This window comes from Emys orbicularis, chromosome 19 (assembly GCF_028017835.1).
Source record: "Emys orbicularis isolate rEmyOrb1 chromosome 19, rEmyOrb1.hap1, whole genome shotgun sequence".
NCBI lineage: Eukaryota > Metazoa > Chordata > Testudines > Emydidae > Emys > Emys orbicularis.
In genome coordinates, this window is record NC_088701.1 from 8,538,775 (window position 1) to 8,552,790 (window position 14,016).

Sequence of the window (14,016 nt, forward strand, 5' to 3'; positions counted from 1 at the left end):
AAAAGTGTCAAGCAATGCAGGAGTTACAAACCCAATTATAATATTAATTTGTTCAAATTGCACATATTGTACTGGAAGGTAACATTTTGAACATTCCCAATACAATTGAGTATATAAGGCAAATTTCATAACTAGATTATAGTCTTTTAGCAATACAGTATTATTGAATCTGAGTTCTCGGTTACAGACCCAACATCACTAAGGTTAGTACTTTCCCTGCCTCCCCCCAACCTCTCTCATTTTATTTAATACAAAACATGTAACCCAGCACATAAGGGCAGTTAATTGCAACCACACTGAGGAAGAAAAAAAAAATCTCAAACCTATAGCAAAAAGCAGCAAAGCTACAAATTCTGGGCTCCCAGCCTAATCCCTGAGACTCTGTACAGAACAACTTCAACTACACAATCTTGAACTACCCTTTCCTTTGTTTCAACAGAGGGTAGGAGAAGCAGGGACTGATGCCCCCTCTCATATGCAGAATCCCATGTGCCTGGTCACCCTGGCTAGGTATAAATCTCAATTTCTCTCTCCCGAGCTCATCAGTTGAAAGATGCAGGGGGAAGGGAAGAATCTGTGCCAGCTTTATCCTGCTTATTGCCCCCACAACTCATCAGCCAGGGATATTGGTGCCAACTTCTTCTCTTTTGCTTATTACATACCCTCCAAAGCCCATGCAATGGTGTCAGGGAGAAAGGAGAGAAGATATCACCATCACCTTCTCCACCCTTTTAATACCCCATTCCTTCAAGCAATGGTGAGTGTATGCGAGGAAGCAGTGTAAATTTCTTCCACCATTGCCAAGATGATGCAGTGACAGTAAGGTAAGGGTATAATCAATTCCACCTTTACCCTCACGGTCTCCAAAACTCACAACTGACAGAGAATATTACCAATGCAGGGTTTCCCCCTCCCTCATTATTTATTACACACATACTCACATCAATGCAATGCTGCATACAGGGGGAAACCAAGTCAGCTCCTCCTCTAGTTATTATACCCACTCACCAGAGGCCCATTCAATGTTATGTATGGCTGAATAGTACTGCCAACGCCTCCTCCTGGTTATTAAATCCCCCCAGAGCCTGTGCAATGGTGTGGGTGTGTGTCTGTCCCCTTGTATATCTTCCCGTATGTCCAAACCCCATGTAATGCAGGATGGTTCATGGTGTATGTGAAGGGTGCCAGTGGTAGATTCCCCCCTGCCCCTGGCAGGCCCCAGGCAATTCTGTTGTGTGGTGTGTGCGTGTGTATGGAGTGGTGAGTGCCAGCTCTCCCCACACAGTGCTACACGATGTGTCTGACGTATGTATGGTAGTGTGTGTCAGTGCCAGACATACACATCCCAAGCTCCATAACACTCTGTGGTGGGGATAACGTGTGTGTGGAGTAACTGGCCCCCTGTAATGCTGTGCAGTAGGGGTACGGGGTGAGTGCCCCACCAGGCCCCACACTGTATAGTAGGGGGACGGGGTCAGCACCAACACCCCAGCAGGCTCCATACCAGTCCCCCTACAGGCCCCATATTATGCCATGCACCAGAGGGTCGGTCAGTGCTGATCCCCGTGCTGTGCCATGCAGCAGGGGATCAGGGCCAGTGCCAGCCCTCCTCCACCTTAGTGCCCGTGCCAACCCCCATGCCATGCCATACAGTAGGGGGGTCAGGGCCAGTGGCACCAAATGCCACAGCATGCAACAGGGGATCGGGATCAGGGCCAGCCCCACCCCAAGTCCCCAGGCCATGTCTGTGGTAGCGTATCAGGGTCAGTGCCAGCTCCAATCCCCTCAGGCCCTGTGCCATGCGGTAGGGGGTCGGGGTCAGTGCCCCCCCCCGCAGATCTATGACATGTTTGGGCTATGGATCGGGGTCAGAACCTGCCCGACCCCCACAAGCCCTATGCTTATGCGGCGGGTGGAAAGTGACGGTCAGGTCCCCATCCACCGTCACCCCAGCCCCACGGAGGAGGCAGCGCGCAGTAAGGAGCGAGCGACTGGGCCAGCCCTTTGCCCACGTCCAGGCCCGCCCCAGGGCGCCGAGGCTGGGGGGAGAGCTCGGAGCGGGCCCTGCAGGCCGCCGTGAGGAACGGGAGAGGAGAGGGGGGGCAGCGCCGAACCTCCCTCACAAACGGGGGCAGCCGCCATCTTGCACCCAGCCGGCCCCCCCCCCGAGGGCCCGGCCCCAGCAGCCTCTCACCTGAGTAGCTCATGACAGCAGCTCCAAGTCCCACTCTCGCCTCACACACTCACCCCCAGCCCGCTGCTGCCTCCTGCGACAGACGGTAACGGCAGCTCTCCAGCCCCGCCTCCCGACCGCATTGGACGCGCTGCTCCGCCCACCCGCAAGCCATTGGTGCCGGGGGCTGCCACGCCCGCCTCACTCTCTTTCCACTGGAGCAATATCCCGCAGTGCTCTGTTGCCATTAGAAGAGAAAAGCCATCAATCAAAATCACTCTTACTTTCCATAGGATAGACAGAGGTCAATCAAGAACCGCTTCAACTGCGAAAGGCGGACATTAACGTCAATCAAAAAGAGTTTAACAGCTCATTGGTCAAGAGATTTGTCAGCCATTAAACGCCAAAGCAAGGAGGGGAGATTGGGTAAGAGAACTGTCGATCAGGAGGCAGGGTCACGGCGATATCCTGCTCTCTGGTTGGTCAGAAGTAGGCAGGCTAGGTTGGCTTGGGTGGACACGGACGCGATTCACAGAGGGACCGATGGCAGCTCGGCGGGGAGTTGATGTGCGGACCCTTCTTAGGGCGAGGACCAAACCCAGGCTGGCTGGCTATGGTGCCTCCGCAGGGACATAGGGCAATGCAGCTGTCAAAGCCTCCGTGCCGGGCTCCCGGCGCCGGGCTGCGATCCGGGCCCTGTCCCCGGGGGCTCGCCCCACCAGGCTGCCCGAGGCCCGAGCCGGGCTCCCGGCGCCGGGCTCTGTCCCCGGGGGCTCGCCCCACCAGGCTGCCCGAGGCCCGAGCCGTGGAGCGCAGCCGGCTGGAGCCTGGCCGCGCCCAGGCCGGCCCCCGAGGGTGGCGGCGCCTGGCCCCACGACGCGGGACACAGCGGAGTTAGCGGAACGTTCAGCTGCTGCGCACTGAGGCCGCTGCCCTGGAGCGGGGCTGGGATCCCCAGTGCGGCAGCTGGACCCGCACGAACAGGGACTGGGGCTGTGCTGGGGAGGGCACCACAGCGGGCCTGGGGAGGCTCGGTGCCGCTCGCTGCGCTTCCCACGCGGCTGCCAACGTGCTGAGGAGCGGCCTGCGTCCAGGCTACGGCCCCGTCTTCCTCCACTTAGCCATCAATGGGCCTTGCTGAGTGGGGCCCTGCCACCTGTTCCCCCACAAAGTCACAGATGGGTCCTGCACACCAGGCCGTGGCTCCTTTTTCCTCCACAAAGCCATCAATGGGCCCCACCTACCCAAACCGACCTACGTTCCCCCACCAAGCCATTGATAGGCCCTACTGGCCCAGACCTGGCTCCACTTTCCCCTGCCAGCCAGCTGTGGGCCCCGCCTACCTGGGCCCGGTCCAGTGTTCCCCCACCGAGCCATCAATGGGCCCTCATCCCCCCTTATTCTAGGTCTGAAAATGCCTGTGTCTCCTTAGCCTGGGCCTTGGCCTCCCCCGCAGGCAATGCCGGCCTCCCCATTCTGAGGTGGGCCATGCTCCCTCCCACTCACAGGGCAGAGACTCATCCAGAGACCAAACCAAGGGTGGCTCCTTGTTCAGAGGGGTAACCCGAAGGGAAAGGCAGGCCGAGAGCCGGGGAACGAGAGTGACAAAAAATAGGACTTTCAATGTCTTGGGAAGACTTACAGATTTCCCAGGACAGCTGCTTCAAAAAATGGACAATCCTGGGCAGGTGGCAACCCTTGCTCTGATTGAGCTAGCATGGTAAAAACGGCAGTGTAGCTGTGGCAGGACAGGTTAGCTGCCCTACATACATACCCAAGGTTTCAGATGGGATTGTACTTGAGGTGGCTAACCAGACCCGTGCCCATGCAGCTGCAGCTACGCTGCTTGGCACACACCTTCCTCCTGCATTCTGTCTGCCAGTGTCTATGTAGACAGCCTGTCCATATGAGGTTGAAAGAATGCATAACTTGCCTTATTACAGGTGGTGGAGTCCCCCTTGGTGCACTGGAGGTTGGTCCTGACTGGTATCACCAGGATTGGAGATCCAGGAGACTAGAACCGGAGGGACTGGGTCGACCCCTGGACTCTCCGCCCGTACATGGAGCTCTCCACCTCTTGCATGCCCCAGTGTATGCTCCAGGAGGTGAGGGCAGCCTTAGTACCTGTCTCTTGTGCTTTCCTCGAGCGGGCCCTATGGGAAGGTGCTCTCTGTCCACCCCTCATTTCTGGCCCTCCAGACCTCACCATCAGGCCCCTGTCCCTGGAAGCCTCCCTGGCTGCATCACCTGAGCAGGCTGCGTGACCTGTGAACTGCACCCAGGAAACAGCTGCTCCATACCCATCACTTTCTTACCCTCGTGTCTTGCCCCAACACCCGGGACCTCCTACCACCCATGGAAGGTGAGGAATGCCGGTGGGCCAGTCTGTATTCTATCCTGGTCCTGCTGCCCGCCCGGCATATTAATTGACAGCTCTTCCACAGAGCCCTGAGCATGTGTGCTTCACCACCTCCCCTGGCACCTGCTCCTTTGGCATTGAGGGGGAGATCTTGACAAACATCTACCTTGAGTGTACCAGGTTGCAGCCCCTTTTCTGGCTCTTCCAGAACCTCCTCATATTCTAACCACACTTTCCCCCTCATCTCCTGATATATGCATACCCCACCTGTGACCCCACGAAGTCACGAGACCTCCTCACATCAACCTCCTCCTGGCATCGGCCATACCAGGAGGAGAAAGCTAGATGTTCAAGTGGTCTGTGACTGGGACCTATTTCCGATTGTCCCTGAAGTCACGTCTCCAGGCAGAGTTCCTCTGGGCCATATCCATTGGCTCCTTGGATGCCTTAAGGAGCAGTGGGTGCTGGCTAGCGTTCTCTTCTTGGTGTCCCCCTGCTTTTGACTCTGTGATCCTCGCTCCTGTCCCTGTTTTTTCATTTGTTGTCCCCCACATTCAGTTGAGACCTGGGTCTGGTAGCTCCTCCCCTTATGCTAGAGAGGGGCTGTTGGTTGTGGGTGGGCTTCCCCAAGAGCCTCAGTAGGTGCAGCTACAGTAACTCCTCACTTAAAGTCGTCCCAGTTAATGTTGTTTCGTTGCTGATCAATTAGGGAACATGCTTGTTTAAAGTTGCGCAATGCTCCCTTATAACATCGTCTGGCAGCTGCTGCCTCCTTTGTCCACTGCTTGCAGGATTCTCTGGAAGAGCAGCCCCTCCTTGTGGGGATTAGAACTGGGGGGGGGGAGGGGAGCGGCAGCCTCCCCCCATCAGCTCCCCTAAATTCCCTGTAAGGTATGTGGCTCCGCAACTGCCCAGCAGCAGTTCAGCTGTCCCTCCCCCCACTGCCCTGCTGCTCCTGCCCTGCCCTCTGCCTTGGAGCTGCTCCTGGGAGCTTCTGGCTTGCTGGGGGAGGGGGAAAGAAGGGTGCTGATATCAGGATGTCCCCCTGCTCCTGCCCACCACCCCCACTCTGTACCCCCTCTCCACAAAGCGGAGGGGGACACGGCTCAGGAATAGAAAGGAGGAAGCTGTTGCTTCCTGTCTGATCTGCTTAAAAGGGCAATATACTTGAAGTGAGGTCAGCATACGTAAAGGGGCAATATACATCTCTCTCTCTCTCACTCATGCACGCACCCCCCAGCACTTTGGAAAGTCAGCACCTGTGAAGCTGTGCATATGCTGTCAGGAGGAGGGAGTGGTGCGCTCCAGCTGAACAGTGTGGGCTCATCATCATGTTCAGTTTTTGCAGGGAAGTGTTTGCAGCTACTGCCCTGCATCTATTGTGTTTCCTCCCTCCTGCCTCAGTCCATGCTGCCTTGTAGAGTGTGAGGCTACATTAACAGCATATTAACCCTTGAGGGCTCAGCCGAGTGCTAGTTCATCATTTAGCAGCACCCTCTTACTCCACCACCTCAAACAAGCTTCACACTCATTCATTGCTGTGTACAATATTAAATTGTTTGTTTAAAATTGTTTAAAACTTATACTGTATATAATGTCTTTTGTCTGGTGAAAAAAATTTCCCTGGAACCTAACCCCCCCATTTACATTAATTCTTATTGGGAAACTGGATTCACTTAACATCATTTGGCATAAAGTCGCATTTTTCAGGAACATAACTACAACGTTAAGCGAGGAGTTACTGTACATTGCTATTTTTACCATGAACTAGTGTGGGTATGTCTACTTGAACTGGAAATTACACCTCCAGCTCCCATATAGACCTACCCAATCACTCTGTGCAGTAATCCAATCACTCTGCAGCTCCAATTTTATTTCATACTGTAGCTGCTCTCACTCAAGCTAGACTAACTCCAGAGGAGTTGGCCTGAGTGAAGGCATAGTCTCAGAGAGCTCATTTATAAGCAGAGGGATGTTGCATAGGAGGAAGAAGGTGGAAAGCGAGAGACTGAAGAAGCTCAGTTTATGTAACTTATCAAAGGTAAGGGTGACTTGATCACAGTCTATAAGCACATCCAGGGGGATATTTCTGATAGAAGAGGGCAGACTGAAATGCAATAGCTGGGAGCTAAAGCTATCCAATTCATGCTAGAAATAAAATGCAAATGTCTAATTGGGAGGTGAATTAACCATTAGAATAATTAACCCCCAGATGGGGTGGAATCTCTATCACTTGGAGACTTTTAATCAATGATTATGGGTGAAGAATGCGATGCTGTTGCAAAAAAGACCAATGTCATTCTGGGGTCTATTAGTAGGAGTGTTGTATATAAGACATGGGAGGCACTTGCTCCATTCTGCTTGACCCTCGTGAGGTCTCAGTTGGCTCTGACTCTGTCCAGTGAGAAACAAAAATGATCAGAGCATTAGAAAATATGACCTATGAGGAAAGGTTGAAAGAATTGGGCATGTTTCAAATATGTAAAAAGCTTATAAAGAGGGCAGTGTCATCTGTTCTCCATGAGCACCAAGGGTAGGACAAGAAGGAATCGGGTTAATCTGCAGCAAGGGAGATTTAAGATTAGCTAGAAGGCAAAATGTTCTAACTTCAAGTACTGGAACAAAAATGATTAGGGGGCTGGAGCACATGAGTTATGAGGAGAGGCTGAGGGAATTGAGATTGTTTAGTCTGCAAAAGACAAGAATGAGGGGGGATTTGATAGCTGCTTTCAACTACCTGAAAGGGGGTTCCAAAGAGGCTGGATCTAGACTGTTCTCAGTGGTACCAGATGACCGAACAAGGAGTAATGGTCTCAAGTTGCAGTGGGGGAGGTTTAGGTTGGATATTAGGAAAAACTTTTTCACTAGGAGGGTGGTGAAGCACTGGAATGGGTTACCTAGGGAGGTGGTGGAATCTCCTTCCTTAGAGGTTTTTAAGGTCAGACTTGACAAAGCCCTGGCTGGGATGATTTAGTTGGGAATTGGTCCTGCTTTGAGGGGGTTGGACTAGATGACCTCCTGAGGTCTCTTCGAACCCTGATATTCTATGATTCTATGAACAGGTTACTGAGGAAGGTTATGGAATTTTAAGAAAAGGTTAGACAAACACCTGCCTGGGGTGGTCTAAGTATACTTAGATGACCTGTAGAGGTCCTTTCCATCCCTACATTTCTATGATTGTTTTCTTAAAATGAGTTGCACTTACTACTTCCAGTGCAGCTCCAATAGTGGCAGCACCAGTGTACACCGGCTTCAGGTTTAGATGACACAGTGATTAAAATGCTAATGCCTGTCACCACCCATCATTGCAAAAAACTACTGGAATACCATGTCCAGTTCAGGTGCCCACAATTCAAGAAGGATATTGATAAACTGGAAAGGGTTCAAAGAAGAACCACAAGAATGATTAAAGGATTAGAAAACATGCCTTATAGCAGGGGTTCTCAAACTGGGATCAGGACCCCTCAGGGGGTCGCGAGGTTATTACATGGGGGTCACAAGCTGTTAGCCTCCACCCCACACCCCACTTTGCCACCAGTATTTATAATGGTGTTAAATATATAAAAAGGTGTTTTTAATTTATAAGTGGGGTCGCACTCTGAGGCTTGCTATGTGAAAGATGTCACCGGCACAAAAGTTTGAGAGCCGCTGCCTTATAGTAATATACTCAAGGACTGCAATCTATTTAGCTTAACAAAGAGAAGGTTAAGGGGTGACTTGATTACAATCTATAAGTACCTATATGGGGAACTATTTATTAATGGGCTCTACAATCTATCAGAGAAAGGTCTAACACCATCCAATGTCTGGAACTTGAAGCAAGACAAATTCAGACTGGAAATAATGCATGAATTTTTAAGAGAGAGAGAGAAAATTAACAGTTTACCAAGGGTTGTGGTAGATTCTCCATCACTGATGATTTTTAAATCAAGACTGGATGTTTTTCTAAAAGCTGTGCCGGAGGAATTATTTCAGGGAAATTGTATGGCTTGTGTTAAACAGGAGGTCAGACTAGATAATCACAATCGTCCCTTCTGGCCTTAGAATCTATGAAATGGAGGAAATTTTAAGAACAACATTCTAGCCTTGACAAGGTGGGATGGAAAGAGCTGTAAAGCCAGTGTATGAGCAAATGCCTTGGGACCTTAGACCAAATATTGCCCCCTGAAAAGAGCAGCTGCATTTTCAGTGATCACAAGAAAAACTTTTGTGGGAACACTGATGGGAGAACCCTTAATAAATCACAGCTGGAGGCTAGACAGCCACACAACTGTTATAAGACACAGCATCTGAAATGGGACACTAGGATGGAAAATGGGTATGCTGGACAGGTTTTATTTCATATGGGGAGAGACTGCAATACAACAGGAAATATAGTATTAAAAGTAAATTTTAAAAAATGGGAATAGAATCTAGGTATCCAACAGGAATTAAAATCCTGGGATGGAGTCTGGCCAGAACAGACAAAAAGAAGGAACAAATGCTAGGGAGCTGCCCATGGGACTGAAATGGCCTGCATTCTGTCTGCCAGTGTCTATGTAGACAGCCTGTCCATATGAGGTAGAAAGAATGCATAAGTTAGACCGCCTTAGACTTGCCTTATTACAGGTTCCTTAGCTCCTGTGGCAAGTGGGATCATCTCCCGGATCTTGCAAAAGGCGAGGCTGGGGCGGGCAGCCGCCGCTGGCAGTGTGAAGAAGTCTAACTCCTGGGGAGGGTTTCTAGTCTTTAGCATTGTACACTCAGTAATTTCTCCCCCTATTAAGTGTCCTGCTGGCCCCATGCTGTTTACTGCAATGTTGGGAGCTTGCTCAGCAAACAGACACGTTGGCCAGCCCCAAGTTCAGGGTTTCTGTGCTAGGTGGGTTCTCTGGTGCTCTATGAGGTTGGAGCTCCAGCTGAAGCTCTTCCCGCAGTCAGTGCATTGGTAGGGGCGCTCCCCTGTGTGGATGCGCTGGTGTTGGGCAAGGTTGGAGCTCTGGGTGAAGCTCTTCTCGCAGTCGGAGCACTTGTAGGGGCGCTCCCCCGTGTGGGTGCCCTGGTGCCGGATGAGGTGGGAGCTCTGGCAGAAGCTCTTGCCACAGATGGTGCAGCGGTAGGGCCGCTCTCCAGTGTGGGTGCGCTGGTGGCTGATCAGGTGGGAGCTTTTGCAGAAGCTCTTCTTGCAGTCAGGGCACTGGTAGGGGCGCTCACCCGCATGGCTCAGCCGGTGGCTCAACAGCTTTGTGCTCTCCCCAAAGGTCTTTCCACACTGGGAACATCGGTAGGGCCGGTCACCTGCATGGCTGAGCTGGTGCCGGGTGAGGTGGGCACTGACCCCGAAGCCCTTCCCGCAGTCCCCACACTTGTAGGGTCTGTCGCCCGTGTGGATACGCTGGTGCTGCACCAGGTATGAGCTGCGCCCGAAGCTCCTACCACACTCCCCGCACTTGTAGGGCTTCACTGCCACATCAGCTCGCGGCTGGCTGCCAGCAATGCGGGAGAAGCGTGTCTCACACTCAGCACAGTGGTGTGGCCGTGGCCTCTGCTGGATGCTCCGGGTGAAGCTCTTCCCACAACTGGTGCACGTGCAGGGCAGCTCTCCAGCGGCATGGGTGCCCTGGTGCCGGATGAGGTGGGAGCTCTTGTTGAAGCTCTTCCCACACTGTGTGCACTTGTAGGGCCTCAGCCCCTTGTGGATGCGTCTGTGTTGGATGAGCGCAGAGCTGCGGGTGAAGCTCTTCCCGCAGTCGGGGCACTTGTCTGGCCGCTCGCCCGTGTGCACGCGCTGGTGCTCGATGAGGTTGGAGCTCCAGCTGAAGCTCTTCCCGCACTCTCCGCACTTGTAGGGGCGCTCACCCGTGTGGATGCGCTGGTGCTGCACCAGGTTGGAGTTCTGGCTGAAGCTCTTCCCGCAGTCGGGGCACTTGTAGGGGCGCTCACCCGTGTGGGTGCCCTGGTGCCGCAGGAGGTGGGAGCTCTGGCTGAAGCTCTTGTTGCAGTTGATGCACTTGTAGGGCTTGACACCCTGGTGCACACGCTGGTGCTCCGTCAGGTGGGAGCTCTGGGTGAAGCTTTTGTCGCAGTCAAGGCACTGGTAGGGGCGCTCGCCTGTGTGCACCCGCTGGTGCTGGGCGAGGTTGGAGTTCTGGGTGAAGCTCTTCCCACAGTCAGAGCACTTGTAGGGGCGCTCGCCAGTGTGGGTGCCTTGGTGCCGGATGAGGTGGGAGCTCTGGCTGAAGCTCTTGTTACAGTCAGTGCAGTTGTAGCGTTTCTCTTTGAATTGGAGCCCTCTCCCCCAGAGTGGGGATCTGCCCAGGGGCTGCTGCTCTCTGTTGTTTCCCCCCAGCAACTCCGACCCGCCAGGACTGTCTGAGCCAACTTCCTGGGGGATGTTCCCTTTGGGTCTACCCTCTTCCTCAGGACCTCCCTGCAGAGGGCTCTCCGCCTCCTTCTCACTCATGATCCCATCTGCTGAAATAAAAGAGAATCCAGGCAATCACTCACTTGCCCCTGGGTTGGGAGGAAAGAGGAACTGCAACACAAGAATTTTTTTTTGGGGGGGGGGGGGGAATTGGAAAGGGGAATTTGCAAAAAAGGTTTACTGTTGGACCTAACAGAGAGCACTGGTCCTTTAAGGGCATGCTTATTACAGGGCCTGTCTCTTTAAAGCCAAGCATTCTGGGAATTGTTAGGCCGAGGCCTCAGTCATGGTAGGCCGAAAGCAAGGCCTGCTGGGATTAGACAGATATAAAAGCCAAGCTGCTCTAGCAGTAGAGAAAGGAATCTTTTATGGGGTGGGCAGCTGTGGCTGTTAGATCTTTTCTGGCAAGAGCTTGGAGAAGGAAGCTGTCTAGAACTATGACCATACACTGATGAGAAAGCTAGGAGTTCCCTGCAGCTCAGCAAAGTGAAAGGGCTGTCATCAGAGTCCAGTGGGAGGGCTAAGGGGAGCCTCTGTAGCTGAGAGGTGGAAGGCCAGCTGTGATCCAAGGGAGGCTGGATTGTCTGCAGACTGTAGTCTAGTAGCATAAGGATAAAGTGTGGCTGGAACTGGGGGAGGGTGTCCTATGCCAAGAATTGGAATATTTTGGGCCATTAATAAAACCAGGACCTGGGAAGTCAGGCTACTTTGGAACTCTAGCTGAGGGTGTGTGTGTGATACAATATTGCCCACACCAGTGACCTCTATTGTGTGATATTTCATGTTTGCCTTAAAGCCCTCCTGGCTGGAATTAAGAGATTGCATGAGAATCTCAGCTTTAATTCTTCAGAGAGGTTTCCTGCGCTCCTGGCTACAAAGAACTGCTTGTAAACTGCTTGTGTGCAGCCTAAAGGCTCAAAACCAAGAAGAAAGATAAACGTGGGTTTGTTTTCTTAAATCTCATGTTTTTTAAGTCACTTATGGTATTTGGGGGGGGGAGGAGAGAGAAGCTGACAGTTTTTGAATACTTGTAGCTGGGGATAACAGTAGTCACTTAAGGGGGAAACTGAGGCACAACTGTACCCCTGGTGATGGTGGAGTGATTTGAACCTCCTACACAAACAGACCAAGCACTGTGTTGCCCAAACATGTCTGGAGGGGAGAGACAAGGCGAGCCGATGAGCAGCTGAAGTAAAACAGAGAGCATAGATGAAGCAAGGGCCTACCACCAAAAATCCAGCTGGGATTGATAAAGCCAGAGCTGCTCCCCTCCAGATCACCCCATAAAAGAACTCCTTCTCCCATTACTACAGTGGCTTGGCTTTTATAGCCTTCTAATCTGAGCAGGCCTTGCTCTCAGCCTGTCAACACATGAGCTATAGATCCTACAAGTCCCAGAGCACCTGTAACATGAGTGCTCTCAAAGGTTCAAGAGCAAAACTTTCTTGCAAATTCCTCTATTCCCCCCTCCCCCCCCCCATATTCTGTTTTGCAGTTTCCCTTTCCTCCCAATTGTCAGTGGGTGGATTTAAAACAAAACAGGATTTTAACAAAGGCATCAAGGAAGAGTTTATTCTTGATCTTGTTTCAATATTACCTCTCCCTGTGTTGCCATGGAGTGAGCTGGCTGACTGGCTTACAAGGCAGAATGGGGTGACAGGCTGGGCTGTGCACCCCCAGAACTAGATTGGGAGACCCTGCTGGGCTGTGCATGTTCCTGCCATTGTGGCCCTGGAGTTGGCTGGGTTGTGGTGGGGTAACCCTACTGGGCTGTGCATTCCCCACCCCGCGCGGCCGCCATTCTCCCATACAGCTAGCTGACTGGGTTGCAGGGGAGAGCCCTGCTGGACTGTACATTTCCCCCACGCTGCCTTGGAGTTGGCTGAGTTGTGGGACCTAGCTAGGCTGTGCACCCCCACATCACTCCTGGTGTTGCAGGGCAGTGCAACCCCCATGTTAGCTGGGTTGGGGGTGGTCCCTATAGGGCGGTGCAACCCCCTCGCTGCCCTGGGGCTGGCTGGGTTGGGGGTCCCTGCAGGGCATGCACCCCCATGCTGCCCTGGGGCTGGCTGGGTTGGGGGTCCCTGCAGGGTGGTGCACCCCCCCTTGCTGCCCTGAAACTAGCTGGGGTTGGGGTCCCTGCAGGGCAGTGCATCCCCCCTCGCTGCCCTGGGGCTGGCTGGGTTGGGGGTCCCTGTGTGGCACTGTACCCCCACCCTGCCCTGGGGCTGGCTGGTTTGGGGTCCTTGCAGGGCGGTGCACCCGTATTAACCTGGGGCTGGCTGGGTTGGGGGTCCCTGCAGGGCAGTGTACCCCCCAACTCACCCTGTGCAGGCAGTGCAGAGAGCCCCTCAGCCTGGCCCCAGTTCGGGTGAAGGCTCTTGTTAACACGCTCCCCCCCGCACAGGGCACTTCTGAGCCTCTCTAGCCGATGGAGGACTCGGCCGCTCTGTGGTTGTATCACTCCCATTCCCAGCTGCGTGGGGGGCCGGTCCAATCCACGTTCCCCGTTCCTGCAGGACAGCCTGGGGCACTTGCCCATCACAGCCCGGGCCAACAATCCCACCGCTTTATCACAGTAGCAATACTGGGGGCTTTCCCTTGCTGCCTGAGCCTTTAAGGGTGCGCGTAGGACTGGTTCTCCAGTGCTTCTCAGCGAATGCCAGGGCCAGACACTCGCTCTGGTTAAAGTAAAAGCTGAGATTTCTCTGTGATCACTGGACTCCAGGAGCTGGGGCTTGAAGAAGAGCAACAGAAGTCACCAGTGTCAAAACGTGACCCCCTAAAGACTTAGGGAGGAAAGTAAAAGAACCCCAGGATTAGTTTAAGAATAACTAGGTTTTTAAAATAATCTATTGATTTTGGAATGTGTGGGTGACTTTTAAAAAAGATGGCTTTAGGTAGTATTTAGAGTTCAGGGCTGTTGTTGGGTGCCCCCCCCCCCCCAAACCATTTAGTTACGCCTTCCCCACTGCAGCATTTCTCATTCCGTAAGGAGGTGGAGGGGGAATCCAGCTTTTCTCCCAGCCACAAAGACTAGAAATGTTTTTAAAAGTAAAAGCTGATATTGCGCTCAGGAAA

At 52.9% G+C, this 14,016-nt stretch overlaps 2 protein-coding genes across 3 annotated transcripts in view; both read right to left on the reverse strand.

Moving 5' to 3' along the window:
* The window catches only part of AKAP8L (A-kinase anchoring protein 8 like), a 43,626-nt gene extending 41,331 nt beyond the window's left edge, over nucleotides 1–2,295 (reverse strand). For both annotated transcript variants that reach the window (XM_065419183.1, XM_065419182.1), the window contains exon 1: nucleotides 2,195–2,295. In XM_065419183.1, the coding sequence (XP_065275255.1) occupies nucleotides 2,195–2,207 (13 nt within the window). In that variant the 5' untranslated portion in view covers nucleotides 2,208–2,295. The remainder of the gene's footprint in view (nucleotides 1–2,194) is intronic.
* A 6,558-nt stretch (nucleotides 2,296–8,853) lies between these two features.
* Nucleotides 8,854–13,295, reverse strand: LOC135892051 (zinc finger protein 883-like). Its single transcript, XM_065419745.1, has 2 exons — nucleotides 13,261–13,295; nucleotides 8,854–10,982 (listed from the first exon to the last, which is right to left on the reverse strand). Exon 2 carries the CDS (start codon nucleotides 10,972–10,974, stop codon nucleotides 9,376–9,378), a length of 1,599 nt encoding a protein of 532 aa, XP_065275817.1. The 5' UTR covers nucleotides 10,975–10,982; nucleotides 13,261–13,295; the 3' UTR covers nucleotides 8,854–9,375.
* Nucleotides 13,296–14,016: the final 721 nt, after the last annotated feature.

Coding starts and splice junctions, on each gene's coding strand:
- LOC135892051 (XM_065419745.1), bottom strand. CDS start 10,974: ATGAGTGAGAAGGAGGCGGAGAGCCCTCTGCAGGGAGGTCCTGAGGAA.